General features: G+C 44.0%; 1 protein-coding gene across 2 annotated transcripts in view; it reads right to left on the bottom strand.

Moving 5' to 3' along the window:
- Window positions 1-424: 424 nt before the first annotated feature.
- PDE1C (phosphodiesterase 1C) overlaps window positions 425-15,607 on the bottom strand; it is a 933,100-nt gene continuing 917,917 nt past the window's right edge. For both annotated transcript variants that reach the window (XM_040353264.1, XM_040353265.1), the window contains 2 exons: window positions 6,564-6,629; window positions 425-808 (listed from right to left, as the gene is read on the bottom strand). In XM_040353264.1, the coding sequence (XP_040209198.1) occupies window positions 615-808; window positions 6,564-6,629 (260 nt within the window). In that variant the 3' untranslated portion in view covers window positions 425-614. The remainder of the gene's footprint in view (window positions 809-6,563; window positions 6,630-15,607) is intronic.

The raw sequence follows: 15,607 nt of genomic DNA, 5'->3' as shown, positions 1-15,607 counted from the left end.
GCTTTAGGTTTCAGTACAGCAGGGGGACTGAGTTGTACCAAACTAACTGTATAAAGTTGGCCATAGATTAATCAAAATTCAGCCAGTTCAGCAAGGAGTGCCCAAATTTCAGTCCATCTATGGCTGGTCCTGTTTGAGAGCAGTTGATCTACTGCTCATGAATAGGCTTGGTGGAAAACTTTGGTCCAGCTGACTCCTATCCGAAACAATGACACAGCTGAGAGGATTCTTCTATCCACCTTGAATGTGTGGATGGGGGGAATCTGTTCAGTTTTTTTTTTTCTTCAGCCTGCTGGCGAAAACAAAAAAAATGACTGAGCCACGTATGACCAGCTTTAGTAAACAGGTTCCTGTCAAAATATTTTATCTCTTTTTTAGAAATCCATGTACTGTAAAACAGAAAAAAAAAATGTGACATTGTGGTTTTTGTAACCTTGTTCCGAATGCTCATCTTTGGTATATAATACCTATAAGCTAAAGACTACTACATTTCTGACCTGCTTACAACATCATCTAAAATGTAAAAAATATTAGCGTTATTTATACAGTAAAGATCATTATTAGGATGAAAAACCATAAAGGACTTATTTTATATAATTCAGCTAAATATTTTTTCATTCCAGATTATTTTTATTCCAATGTAAGGAAATATGTTGTATTTTCTTCATTCTTCCTCTTTGATCAAACGGTTTGTACTTCTGTGCTGCATGTCCTGCTGTATTTTCCTCTGTTTTCTTGTGATAGCTGGGTAGACGTGGTGTTGTACAATAGGTAGGTCTTTTGAAATACCGCAGCTGCGGCTTCAGTACTGAAATAGAAAAATGCTATTTTTATTCAGACCAGGTGAAAATAGGAAACATATTGCATGCATTACAAAACAGTTTTTTTTCCTAAGTACCACTGAGGCCCCATACACACGAGAGGATTTATCCGCGAATACGTTCCAGCGGACCGTTTCCGCGGATAAATCCTCTCGAGGATTTCAGCAGATTTTAATGCGATGGAGTGTACTCACCATCGCATTGAAATCCGCGCCGAATTCCTCTGGCGATGACGTGTCGCTCCGTCGCTGCGATGATGACGTGCGCGACGCTGTCATATAAGGAATTCCACGCATGCGTCGAATCATTACGACGCATGCGGGGGATCCCTTCGGACGGATGGATCCGGTGAGTCTATACAGACCAGCGGATCCATCCGTTGGGATGGATTCCAGCAGATGGATTTGCTTGGCATGTCAGCAAATATTCGATCTGCTGGAATCCATCCCAGGGGAGAAATATCCGCGGAAACAGATCCGCTGGCGTGTACACACCATAGGATCTATCCGCTGAAACCCATTTGCTGGGATTTTTCAGCGGATGGATTCTATCGTGTGTACGGGGCCTTAGACTGTGGCTGTATGGAGCTAAACACTGTACCATTTCAGCTTGGCATAGACTTAGGCCCCATACACACGAGAGAATTTATCCGCGGATACGGTCCAGCGGACCGTTTCCACGGATAAATCCTCTCAAAGATTTCCGCAGATTTCTATGCGATGGAGTGTACTCACCATCGCATTGAAATCCGCGCGGAAATCCTCTGGCGATGACGTGTCGCGCCGTCGCCGCGATTATGACGCGGCGACGGGCGCGACGCTGTCATATAAGGAATTCCACGCATGCGTCAAATCATTACGACGCGTGCGGGGAATCCCTTTGGACGGATGGATCCGGTGAGTCTGTACAGACGAGCGGATCCATCCGTTGGGATGGACTTCAGCAGATGGATTTGTTGTGCATGTCAGCAAATATCCATCTGCTGGAATCCATCCCAGGGGAGATTTATCCGCAGAAAAAGATCCGCTGGCGTGTACACACCATAGGATCTATCCGCTGAAACCCATTTGCTGGGATTTATCTGCGGATGGATTCTATGGTGTGTACGGGGCCTTAGAGTAAGGTGACCAGATTTTTAAAATGAAATCCAGAGACATATTTTTTTTTACTAGTAATGGCGGCAATCAGCAACTCTCTGCCCGTCGCCACCCGCCTCACAGCCTGTCAAGTCTCACTCTCCAGGCCCCGGCTACTACTGGGGGGGGGGGGGGAGTGCGGAGGAAGATTACTCCGCCAGAAAAGGTAAGGAGATAAGCAGGCAGGCAGCTGGCTGGGACTTGAGCCAAGTGGAGCTAAATGGGCATGCACCCAAAACTGAAGAAATATTCCCTCTGCACCGACCAGCACATGGTCATCAGAAAGGGGCACAGATAATGAAAAAAAAAACTGATTTTTTTTATTCTGCACTGACTGTCTTTTAAATTGCCCCAGCTCCTGTTCAAATACAATTTGGGGACAAAGCCGGGCACAGACTTGGTCCGGGGACAGTGTCCTCAATCCGGGGACTGTTCCTGCAAACCAGGGATGTCTGGTCACCCTAACTTAGAGGGGCTGCATGCTTCACCTGTGCTTCTCGGAATCATTAAAACACTGGGTTTGGATATACTGTACCAGTGATGGCGAACCTATGGCACGCCTCTCTGTGGGGATGCAAGCTTATGGAGCCAGCACTGCCAGGATGGGAGGGGGATCTCCCAGCCCAAGCAGTGACTTACACTGGCGGTGCAGGCACTGCATCAGTGCAATTGGGCGATGTGTATATATCTCTCCCTGCATGCACCGGGGGCAGCCCAGTAGGAAGGACTTACTCGGAGTGTCTGCTGCTGTAAGCAGCGCTGCGATGCCTCAGGAAACGGAGTTTGAGAAGAGTGACTCCACCCTTCCTGGACTTTGAAAGCCAATAGGAGAGCGACTGTCTTTGCAGGGGCTCGGGCGTTGAAGCATGAGCATGTGGAGGACTGTGTATATACACAAGTAGGATAGTGCTATGGGAGGGAAGCCAGATGTCACTGCTATAGGGGAAAGGGGGGGTCAGAGGACACTGTTGTGTGGGGGTTAATTTGAAGGGAGCAGAGGACACTGCTTTGGGAAGGGCCACCCCTATATCAGTGTCCTGAACCCTGCATTCTGAGCACAACACACTCCTGAACACTGCATTCTGAGGACAAAACACTCCTGAACACTGCATTCTGAGCACAACGCACTCCTGAACACTACATTCTGAGCACAGCACACTCCGGAACACTGCATTCTGAGCACAATGCACTCCTAAACACTGCATTCTGAGCACAACGCACTCCTGAACACTGCATTCTGAGCACAACACATTCCTGATCCCTGCATTCTGAGCATAACGCACTCCTGATCCCTGCATTCTGAGCATAACGCACTCCTGATCCCTGCATTTTGAGCGTAACACACTCCTTTGAAAAAGCACACAATTTTTTTTTCTAGGCAGAATCGTATGTTTTTTGATCCCTTGGCACTCATTCAAAAGGATGATCAGTCCCATCCTCTGTACAGAGCCACTGGTAGGTTTAATTCCATGTTGGCACTTTGAGAAAGAGTAAGATGGTTTTGTGTCGCTGATTGGGCATACGGGCTCAAAAAAGGTTTGCCATTATTGTACTGTACACAAGCTAAACATCCAGGATAACAGGAAGCTCAAAAGGAAATAAGGCACCGCATATTGGGAAATTGGGGAGATCTATGACGAGCGCAACAGCAGGATCCTGTGTATCTGACATCAACTCTCCCGAAATATAGACATCAGACAACCTTCCAAAGTGGGAATCCTTTCCCACCCTTGCATGGGCTGCTATGGCTACATTTTTTTTTTTTAACAATAGATTTTTATTGAAAGTATTTACTTAACAGTACAGATTAAAATTGTCATATTAATCCTTATGAACCAAGGTAACTCGGTTGGTTACTAAGATTGTTCTTATAACAATACAGTACTTGGTAGCCTGTACCTGCCTACCTCTATTGGGTTCAATCTGTAGGCATGGCTAGGCTTCCAATTGAGTTAACTATTTGTATATAGAAAATCATAAAGAAAACAGAAAATGTATTTTTATATATATATATATATATATATATATATATATATATATATATATATGACAATTAATTTAACTTAACAAAACTTGCTACACAGATCAATAAAGTAGGTCCAGGATAATACATTCAATGCTGTATCTTGGCCTAGGCCAACAAGGCCCAGGCCTAAGGCAGCACTTTGCAGGGGGGCTGCACAAAAAGAGTCCCCATGGCTTGTGCTAGGCTTTTAGTGTAGCCCCACTCTTGGGGCGGACTGCGCCTGGAGGCAAATCAGTCTAGTGCCCCCATAGAGCGGCCGCACTAATGCCGGTATAATAATACTGGCAGGGCCACCATCAGGGGGAGGGACAGCCCATACACATGGAGGAGGCTAGGGCGGCAGACCCCAACCAATGGGTTGTTGTGTGAGCGGGCGGCGTTCCGCAACTGGGGGGGCGCTTTGCGTTGCTTCTAGTTTTGACTGTCCTATCATAACAGTGGACCTCCCACCTAAGTTCTCAGCTAGAGAGAGACAGATGCCATGTCAGGAAGCTAAAAACTGTCAAAAAGTCAGCCGACGGGCTCCATAGCAAAACAGGAAGTCAAAGTAGATCCCTGCAAATTAAAGGACTATACTGCCCCCCCAAGGTCCTCAAAACTAGTGTCCCCACTAGAAAATTTCAGGGCGGGTCTTGACAGGAAAGGGGTGTGTCATATTTAAATCAGGGGGTGCACGAGTTTTGTCAGGCCTAGGGCAACACAAAACCTAAATACACCACTGAATACATTACATCTGGGGTAAGCATATATATGACTTTGACGTATTTCAAAATTGACGATAGATTAAATATTACACTTTTAAGTATTTGGATGCTCTAGGATGGGTGATCCAAGCTAGCCTAAAATAACAATGAACATTTGATCTTTTAGCAGCTGGAGGGTGGGGATTTAAAAAAAAAAAAAGGTTTTTGTTTAAGGAAACTTCAATATATATTCAGATGCTAAACACATGTAGCAGAATCTCTAACCTCTTCCAGTCTGAGAACCTTTGAGGCCACAGACCTCTGACACCCTTCAATATGTAGTGGATTGTGAGGCATAGTGGGTGCAAAAAATGGTGAAAGTCATTAAGTGCCAGACACTTCTTGGATGTAAAGAGGTTTTATTTCTTTTAACAGTCCTTTTTATATTTTGCAATTTTAATAGGCAGACTCTGAGACCATCAAGGTGCCTCTTCTGCACGTGCAGGTTTGGTGTCTCCTATGGCGACAGTACTTAACATTTCCTAACGCAAAGTTCAACAGTTCTCTCTACAATGTCCACGTGTAGCTCTTCAGCCCCTTAAGCTCCTAGGGCCAGATTCACAGTTGTAATACGCCGGCGTATCTACTGATACTCCGGCGTATTTTCAAATTTGCCGCGTCGTAGCGTTGTTTTGAATCCTCAAAACAAGTTACGACGGCTTTAGGCTTCGATCCGACAGGCGTACGGCTTCGTACGCCTTCGGATTGTAGGTGTAATACTCCGGCGCCCGCTGAGTGGAGTTTTCGTCGTTTATGCAAATTAGCTGTTTACGGCGATCCACGGCATTCTCTTACGCTGTCGCTAGTCGGCTTTTCCCGTCGCAAACTTACGGCTGATATTTCATGGCTTAGATTTAGACCAGCAATGTTAAAGTATGGCCGTCGTTCCTGCGTCAAATTTCAATTTTTTTTTTTTTTGCGTAAGACGTCCGGGAATACGAAAGGACGTAACGCACGTCACCGTTCAAAAAACACGTCGGGGGGCGTAATTTCGCGCAAAGCACGGCGGAGCATGCGCAGAACGTTCGGCGCGGGAACGCGCCTAATTTAAATGGTACACGCCCCATTTGAATTAGGCTGGCTTGCGCCAAGCGCATTTACGTTACACCGCCGCAAGTTTACAGGCAAGTGCTTTGTGAATCAAGCACTTGCGCTGAAAACTTGCGGCGGTGTAACGTAAACGAGATACGTTACGCCGCAGCGCAGGTACCTGAATCTGGCCCCTAGTCTCTAACTGGACTCTCTAATTCACTGACTCTGAATCCCGCAAGCTCCTAAAGGCTTTTACAGTGGTATCTTCCTTTAAGCGTCACCCACGCTTCCCTGCTGGGTCCTTAGCTTGTCACTCCAGATACCTTTCAAGCTTCACCCCTGCTAAGCGGCTTGGCCCCTGTAAAAAAGTTTTTGCCTTTAGTTATACGTTATATAGTAGGCATGTAAGTCACTGGTCTATAGGCTTCTATTAGCTCAGTGACAGTGAGGTTTATTTACTAAAGGCAAATCCACTTTGCACTACAAGTGCAAAGTGCACTTGAAATTGCACTTGGAAGTGCAGTCGCTGTAAATCCAAGGGGGACATGCAAGAAAATAAAAAAAACAGCATTTTAGCTTGCATATGATTGTATAATACAATCAGCAGAGCTTCCCCTCATGTCAGATCTACCCCTCAGATTTACAGTGACTGCACTTCCAAGTGCACTTTCAGTGTAATTTCAAGTGCAGTTTGTAGTGCAAAGTGGATTTGCCTTTTGTAAAAATAACCCCCATAATGTTATATACAGTATATCCTAGTCTGATTTATGTGACACTGTAATCAAATGAAAACAAACTGTCTTACCGGGCAATTTGAGCAGGTATGGAGATTCAACTGTGCAGGATGGTTCATTACTCTTGCATAATACATCTAGAAATGGAAAAGAATCAAGTAACATTATATTAGCAAAGAGTTGATTACAACAGAAACACATACAGTACAGAAGTATTACTGTGATAAATATTTGAAATACATATATCTGTTAAAAGTGAATTTGTTCAGCTGTGGTCGATTTGAAGAAAAATACATCTTGGCTGTGGAAGGGCACCATTAATCTGGCAGTTTAAAAAATGTACTGTGGCTCAGTATAATAAAAGTGTCTATCCATTATAGTCAGGGGCCCGGATTCAGATACAATAGATATGTTATGCCGCCGTAAATTAGGGCGCAAGTTCCGTATTCAGAAAGAACTTGTGCCCTAAGTTACAGCGGGGTAACGTATTTGGCCCGGCGTAAGCCCGCCTAATTCAAATGTGGATGATGTGGGCGTGTTTTATTTAAATTACATGTGACCCCGCGTATTTGACATTTTTTAACGAACGGCGCATGCGCCGTTCGTGAAAGAATCCCAGTGCGCCTGCTCGAAATTACGCCGCAAATTACACCGCAAATTGTCATTGCTTTAGACGTGAACGTAACTTACGTACAGCCCTATTCGCGAACGACTTAGAACTGCTTTCTGAATCTGGGCCAGCATCTCTAGTTATGTGTTTATTCTACATTATAGGGAACATACCGGTAGTGCAACAGAATTTATAGTTCATCTATTACAAAGCCAAACTTTAACGATCAGATATCTGATGGATTTTTTCGTCAGATATCCGATGAAGCTGACTTTCATCAGTCTTGCCTACACATCATCAGTCAAAAATCTGACTGTGTCCAACACGCAGGGCCGGTGCAAGGATCTTTGCCAACTCAGGCGAAGGTGCATTTTGCCCCCCCCCCCCCTCCGGCACGCACACGCACACACACACACACACCATATATTATATATGTGATCCATTAAGCTTTAATGGTTATGATGCTTAAAGTGATCGTTTTCTATTTTTCTCTGTAAAAGATAAATACGTTAAACAAACTATTTGTGGTTTTATCAACAGTTGTTCCATAAAATAAGTTATAAGAACTACAAAACATTTTCAACAATGAAAGTGCAGCAGGACATCGTGCAGCAGTGAAAGTGCAGGAGGACCTAGTGCAAACACATTAACTTAGATTGGGATTTTTTAGGGTACGAAGTCACAGTATTCTTGTTCACACACACATTAGAACTTATACTGATAAATATTCATATTAAAACACAGCAAAAACTCAACACACAAACAGTGCTACAATAAAACAGGCAATATCAAGGCAAAACCTTAACAGCTATCACTCATAAAGTGAAATAGTGCAACTAGGATCAATAAATATAAATGCCTTAATTCATTTTAACATATTTCAATATATAACATAAGAACTTAAAGTGGAGGTTCACCCTCAAAAAAAATTCTGACATCACATGGAGTCGAGCCATCCTACCGACAGAATGCCGGTGTTTTTTTTTTTGTTTTTTTCTGAGCACATACCTCGTTATCACGATTTTCACCCCCCGGCAATCCCGCGGGACTGGGCGTTCCCAAGCACTGCCTGACAGGCTTCTGAACAGCGCATACTGCGCGTCACAGGTTGCCGACAGAACCCGAACGTCGGTGCGCAGGCGCCGTATAGAGCCGCACCGACGTTCGGGTTTTTTCGGCAACCTTGCGGATTACTGGACTATACTTGGAGTTCTGCAGCAGAATAGTTTTTTATTTTTATTTTTTTATCCTATTATTTTTCACAAAATAATTTTTTATACTGGATCTGTATGGTACGAAATAGAACCTTGCAAATACATTTTTACCGAGTACCTACAATACTACTCTATGTGGATTCCCTCCCTTCCTCTTTTTTCTTTTATTACGTCCACCACCGACTGGGATAAGGCTACGGTGCATCGTAAGGATATCACTCACCACCAGGGTACGGTGCAACGCAGAGGATATCACTCAACACCAGGTAGCAAACTGAACCTAATCCAGTAAGGCTCTACACCCCCTAGTGGGGACGTCTATTCGGTGAGTGGGGACCCAACAGGGGGGATCGTGAACCACGCATGGCCATTTAGATGACAGATGAGTATGCAAGGGATTGAATAACATATACCCTCTGGAGAACACTGAATTTATTGCCAATATAGAATTAAGGACTGTTTAATTTCTATATATTGTTTTAACAGCTTGCACATAATATATATGACCTAAGGGAAAACGCCATTATCTGATTACTGCTATTTAGACTCTACCAATGAAAATTGATGGGGGTCCTGTTGCAATAATAGCTTGATATAATCGGGTACAATATTGATCTGATCTAGTTTTGACATACTATTGTTCCGACGTATGCAATAGGGTGTCTACAGGACATTTGCAGTAAGGGATCGGAATTCCTTCTTGAATTTTTTTCTTATATATTTTTTCTTGAATTTTTATCTTAAAAAACATCTGAGGGTATCTCACAAGTATTTACCTCTAATCAATCATATAGGATTAGATGATACTGGTACTTTCTATGGTATATACACTGGCAATTAACCACACATAGGAGTGACACACTCCATACCTTATGCCGCGTACACACCATCGCTTTCTGCGATGGAAAAATGCGACGCTTTATGTGCTTTAAAAAAACGTCATTTTTCAAACTTCAATTTGAACAACGACGTAGCATACACACCATCGCTTTTTCACAACGCTCTAGCACAGCGCAGTTCCGTCAATCACGCACGACGTCACTATAAAGGGTCGTTTCCATGCGGAAGACGGCCTCTTTTGCTGATATCGTGTTGCTGCGTGTTAGTAAAAGTTTGGTGAGATACGATTCGTGATTTTCAGTGACTGTGCTTTAAATTTCGTTTTCTGTCGTACAGTTTGTCTATTTGTTGTCGGATCTGTGATACAGTGCTTGTACTAAGGACGTATTTGTTTTGGCATTACGTTTTGTGTGCACGGTGCTGTTTAGCAGGTCGTTCTTCAAAGGCCATTCTTTACTTCAGGGCGTAATTTTTAGTCTGATCTGATTTGACGACCGTTTTCTAGCCATGTTGCGGGTACGAACTCGTCGCCGAGATCGTGCTGTGCTTGTTGTTAGGATGTGTGCTGCATCCCAGCGACGGTCCATGAACAGGGTGAGGAGGAGGTTGTGGACCAAGAACTGGTTGCTACGCAGGGACCAGTTCTCTCATATGCCTCTGCTGCGGGAGATCGGAGAAAATAACCCTGATGATTTCAGGAATTTTCTTAGGATGTCTGACCCCGTATTTCAGCAGCTTTTGGCTTTGGTGTCGCCATATATCACCAGGCAGGACACCGTTATGCGGGAAGCCATCACTGCTGAGCAGAGGCTAGTTGCTACGTTGCGCTACCTTGCAACAGGGAGAAGTCTGCAGGACTTGAAGTTCTCGACGGGCATCTCCCCCCAGGCTCTGGGCCTCATAATCCCGGAGACCTGTTCGGCCATCATTCAGGTTCTTCAGGAGGACTATGTTAAGGTAAGTGGTGTTCTTTCAATGGTCAAACTATGTCCCAAAAAAAGTTAAAAAAAACCTTTTCTAATATGCTCAGAATGCTCACTTTGTCTCTATGTATGCTGTTCTACACAATTTGTAAAGCCCTACATGTTTATTTAATTTAGCCAACCTGTCCATCATTCTATGTTGTGGCCAAACCCACCTAGCATAGTCCCTATATCCCCGTTTATTTGTGGCCTCCATTGTAGTGCTGCATTTTGTGTGTCCCTATATCCCCGTTTATTTGTGGCCTCCATTGTAGTGCTGCATTTTGTGTGTCCCTATATCCCCGTTTATTTGTGGCCTCCATTGTAGTGCTGCATTTTGTGTGTCCCTATATCCCCGTTTATTTGTGGCCTCCATTGTCCAAACCCCCCCCCCCTAGATTTTTGAACTACATACTAATAATTATTTTTCTTATTTATATTTTTTTTTGTGGGGTTGTTTCTCATGTGAGAAACTCATCTTGAGCCCCACTCCCCCTAAATATATTTTTTGAACATCAGAGGGGGTGATTAATATGCTTAGTGTTCACATGTTATTTTTTAATACTAACCTTTTTTGTGGAATTGTTGGTGGGATCCCTTGTAATTTTAGCTATATTCTGTTCAAAATCTTTGTTTTAATGTATTTTTTATTTTCTTTCTATCCAGTTCCCCACCACGCCACAGGAATGGCAGACTGTGGCTGCGGACTTCTCCCAGCGTTGGAACTTTCCGAACTGCGGAGGAGCCATTGATGGCAAGCACATCCGCATTGTGCCCCCACCCCATAGTGGATCCCATTTCTTCAATTACAAGGGGTTCCACAGCGTTGTTTTGATGGCGGTGGTCTCTGCCAATTACGAGTTCTTGTACGTGGATGTTGGGAAAAATGGCCGGATGTCGGACGGCGGTGTCTTTGCGGAGACGGAGTTCGCCCAACGGCTTCGGTTGGAGGACCTAGGATTGCCACCTGCGGAGGAGAACGAAGAGGGGCTGCCCTTCGTGTTTGTTGCAGATGAGGCTTTTGGTTTGGGTCCCCACCTCATGAGGCCATTTCCCGTACGCACCCTCACCCATGAGAGGAGGGTTTTTAATTATCGGCTGGCCAGAGCAAGACGTGTGGTAGAGAATGCCTTTGGAATCATGGCCAGCCGATTCCGATTGTTTTTAACAGCAATAAACCTGGCGGAATACAAGTGGAATTACATCATCCTATGTTGTTGCATTTTACACAATTTTTTAAAACGAAATTCACAAACTTATCTGACGGTATTGCCTGATGAGGCTGATGTTGTGGCTCCGGAGCCGGGACATCAGGCTAGCCATAGAGGCTTGGCCCCCCAAACCGCACGTGCAGTGCGTCAATCATATGTGGACTATTTTATGGGGAGGGGGGCCATTGAAATGCCTGATCTTGATTAAAGAATAAAATTTACTTTTTGTTTGATGAAACAGTGTTTATTTTTTAGATTTAATTTATTTGTAAGTTTTGGGGGGTAATGTTTCTTTTTCCTAGGTTCTGATCCAGCCATGTGTTTGGGATGTCATAAATTCCCATGAGTGTTAAATCTTAATAACTCTACAAATATGCCTGAGTAATTGAATGAGTCTGCATTGATACCAATAACTACACACAAATTGTTTGGAGTCCAAAATGTTATTTATTTTTTACTTTTTTCTTTTTGATTAGTACAAAATATAATCATTTTTTTTTTCTTTTTTGATTAGTCCAAAATATAATTTTTTTATATTTTTTTTTTCTTTTTTTTGATTACTACAAAAATTTTTTTTTTTTTTTTTTTTTTTTTTTTTTTCAAAATCGAAGAAAAAATAAAATACACAAACAATTAAACCCTCCCCAAAACATTTATAAAAATTTTTAGCTGCCGTTCCAGCGTCTTTGCTTTGTGGCGTATTTCACGGCAGGCCAGACGTATGTCCTCGACTTGGGCCCTGCAGGTGAGAACCTCGCCGATGAGGAGCTGGGCACTATACGTGTCCAGTCCCTGACCAGCCTGATTTCCTCCTGAAATGTGGAACCAAAACATGTGTTAAAAGATTGTATGCCTATATCTATATTCACAGAAAATGTGGTAGATGTTACTTTACCGGATGTTGAGGCAGGTTCCTCTTCCTCTACATCCCTCGGGGGTGTGGCTTGATTGGCTTGTGCCTCCTGTCTTTCTGCTTCATTGTGCCCTACAAGATTGAAGAAAGGGAAAACATGAGGTTCAAACATTACGAGCGGCCTGAAATGACACCAAAAAATTACTAAATTATAAACAAAAGGGCAATATTGTTGATTTTTAAACAATTATCCAGAAAATAGACCAGTATTTAATCCATTCACAAAGTAATGTCAAATCTGTTGACCAAATTTTTAATTTTAGATATGTAAGCTAACCAAGTCTCCCCTGGATCTGCTCACCCCTGTGTGTGACCCAACATAGGTTGTGATTGTGACAAACAATTGTGCTACTGAGTACACATGTTCAATAAAAAAAAGGAGTAGCAAACGCTCCTTTTTGGGAATCTCAAGGTATTTACGTTTCTTCTAAAATAAGCTGAAACACATTTCCATCAATTCTAGAATTGAATACACCTTTTTTTTAAGCCCCAAAAATGTCACAACTTTCATATTTGTGTCGACTAATTGGTCATAGGAGTCGTCGTTCATTCGCCCACAATTCATAAATTTACGAATTTAGTTCAGATACAGTGCTTCAACTCCCCTTTGCACATGCAAACTAGGCATGATGCCATTTCTCATTAATATGGTATTGGATTATTGAAAGTCAGCGAATGAACGACGACTACGACGACTGCATCATGCGTCCACATTCATAATATTAATTTTATGGTCAACCTGCAAAAAAAAAAAAAATGGCACAAAGAACACACCAAAATAATTAATACACATGGAAAAAACTTACTTCTTCTTCGAATCACCCTATTAATTTTGTAAAGTTGGTGGGGTTCCCTTTTTTTTAAATCCACCTTTTGCGCAGGTGCTCTCTGCTCCTGGTTTTCCCAAACTTCCGCTGGAGCCTACGGATGACCTTCTCCATAATTTTGGCTTTGACTTTATTGGGATGCATGTAGGGGCCATGCTTGGCATCATAGTCCTCCCTCCTCAATATGGTGACCATCTCCACCATTTCCTGAAAACTCATATTGGAGGCTCTGCATCGGAATCTGCGGCGTGGTTGGGCCTGGCCTGCCTCCTGGCTTGAGCTGGAATTGTCATCCATGTTCTCCATCATTTCTCCCTCACCAAACGACAGAGAAGGGGCGTGGAAAGGACGATACCGAACGTCAGGGGCGGGGTGTCGTGCGGAGCGTCACGCGTGCGTAGTGTAAAAGGGATGGGACGTGTTTGTAAACGGCGTGCATAGTCTGTGGAAGAAGGCGTAAATCACGATCTTTCCAAACGACGAGACGTAAGTTTTTTATTCCGACTTTATTATAGTGAATAGGGAATGAGTTTGTGGGCTAGTTAGGGGAAGTAAGCTAGTGGCTTTAATTACATTATGTTTTGGCTTCTGTTTCATGTGCAGAAAGAATGGATCCCTTCAAGGATGCGGAGTTCCTGACAGAATTCATACAAAAATGGAAGGAACATCCTGTTCTGTGGCAAACCAAAAGCACTATAAATAAAAACAAAGATGCCAGGGAGAAAGCTAGACAGAGCATGCTTGTTTTTCTGAAAACAAGGGTCCCCAACGCCACAACAGCCACTGTGAAAAGCAAAATCAATTCCATCAGGGGCACCTACAGGGCCCAACGGGTCCAAGTCCTGGCCTCAATGAGGTCTGGGGCTGCAGCTGACTCCATATACAAACCAACCCTGTGGTACTATAGTCAGCTGCAGTTCCTGGACGACCACATTGAGACCAGGGCATCCATGTCTACCCTTCCCCCAAGAGGTAGCTCCCAGCTTCCCAGCAGCCAATCCTCCAGTGTTCCCTGCAGACAAGAGCAGGCAAGCTCGGAGGAAGAGGAAGAGTTCCTGGAGGACCCCAATTGTGAGCCATGGAGAATGGTATGTGTTTTTTGTATGAATTTAGTTAGTATATGACAAGTATAGTAATAATGGTAAATGTATGTTACTATTGTTCTAAATTCTATGTGAATCTCGTAAGTTTAGGGATAGGATCAATAGTCAGTAGTGGGAAAACATGATGGGGTCAAAATGTGCAAATTTATAATGTTTATGAAGGAGTGGGTGGCATTTTCAGATAGGCCAGTAGGGGGGAGTAACGCAATACACCTGCAAGGGGTCCCAGATGGAAGACACCCTTTTTGAGTACTATCTAGTTGACACTAAATTGAATAAAATAATTTTTGGGGAAAAGGCCACTTATTTGCTAAATTAGGCATGCAACAACCCACATAATTCCAGGGGGACCATGTCTGAAGGTGTTTAAGGGGCCACATAATTAGGGATGGCGACCCTGTGTGTAATATATATTGACATTCAATTTGCATCACTCATGATTGTAAAAATGTGTGTGATTAATGACAAACACTAATAACATATGTTCCTTTTTTTGATACACAGGCAGACCCAAGCCAGGAAGAGCCAGGGCCCACAGGGAGCCAGGAAGAGACAGGGCCCACAGGGAGCCAGGAAGAGACAGGGCCCACAGGGAGCCAGGAGGAGCCAGGGCCAACTGCAAGGCAGGAGGTGGCAGAGCCCACTGGGAGCCAGGAGGTGGCAGGCCCCAGTGGGACCCAGGAGGCACGCCGGCGGGATACCATCTCCCGGATCCCTCCATTCCGCAATCCCAATAAACGGCTCAGGAGTATGCGACAAATGGAGGAGGAGACCCAGGGCCTGCTTCGCCAAGCTACTGCAGCCATCCGAGAGCCACCCAGTGAAGTTGAGGGGTTCGCAGCGCTCATTGCAGCCAAGCTGTACAATCTGGAGCAGAGCCAGCGTGTGCGCTGCGAACTCCTCATCTTCCAAGCCATAACCATGGCATCCCTGGGGCAGCTCGATGACGACACCCACATTGTGCGGATTGCTCCTCCTGTCCTTGCTGCTCCTCCTGCTCCTGCTCCTGCTCCTGCACCTGCTCCTGCTCCTCCACCTCATGAGGCTGCTCTGGCTCCTGCCACCTCATCTCCTCCAGGAACCCAGCCCCCAAGGACTCGGGCTACAGGGAAGGCTGCAGGGAAGACTGCAGGGAAGGCTGCTGGGAAGAAAAAGGCCAAGAAATAATACGGTGCCCCTGATGGAATTTTAATGTGGACTCACAGGCTGTATTTGTGGCTTCGGGGACCCTTGTTTTCAGAAAAAATCAAGCATGCTCTAAAGTGCTGCCTACCTTGGCATCTTTGTTTTTATTATGTTGTGTTTTTGGGTTGCCACCTTTTTTTTTTTTAATTTTTAGGAAGACTAAAATAAATGTTAATTTTTCAGCCAAATTTCAAAATGTTTCTTTATTGTAGATTTGAGAGATCATTATTGAGTGGGCAGACCCATTACA

Source organism: Rana temporaria, chromosome 5, assembly GCF_905171775.1.
Source record: "Rana temporaria chromosome 5, aRanTem1.1, whole genome shotgun sequence".
Taxonomy (NCBI): domain Eukaryota; kingdom Metazoa; phylum Chordata; class Amphibia; order Anura; family Ranidae; genus Rana; species Rana temporaria.
The sequence above is the reverse complement of the archived record's forward strand: the minus strand, read 5'-3'. Positions and strand labels throughout refer to the sequence as shown.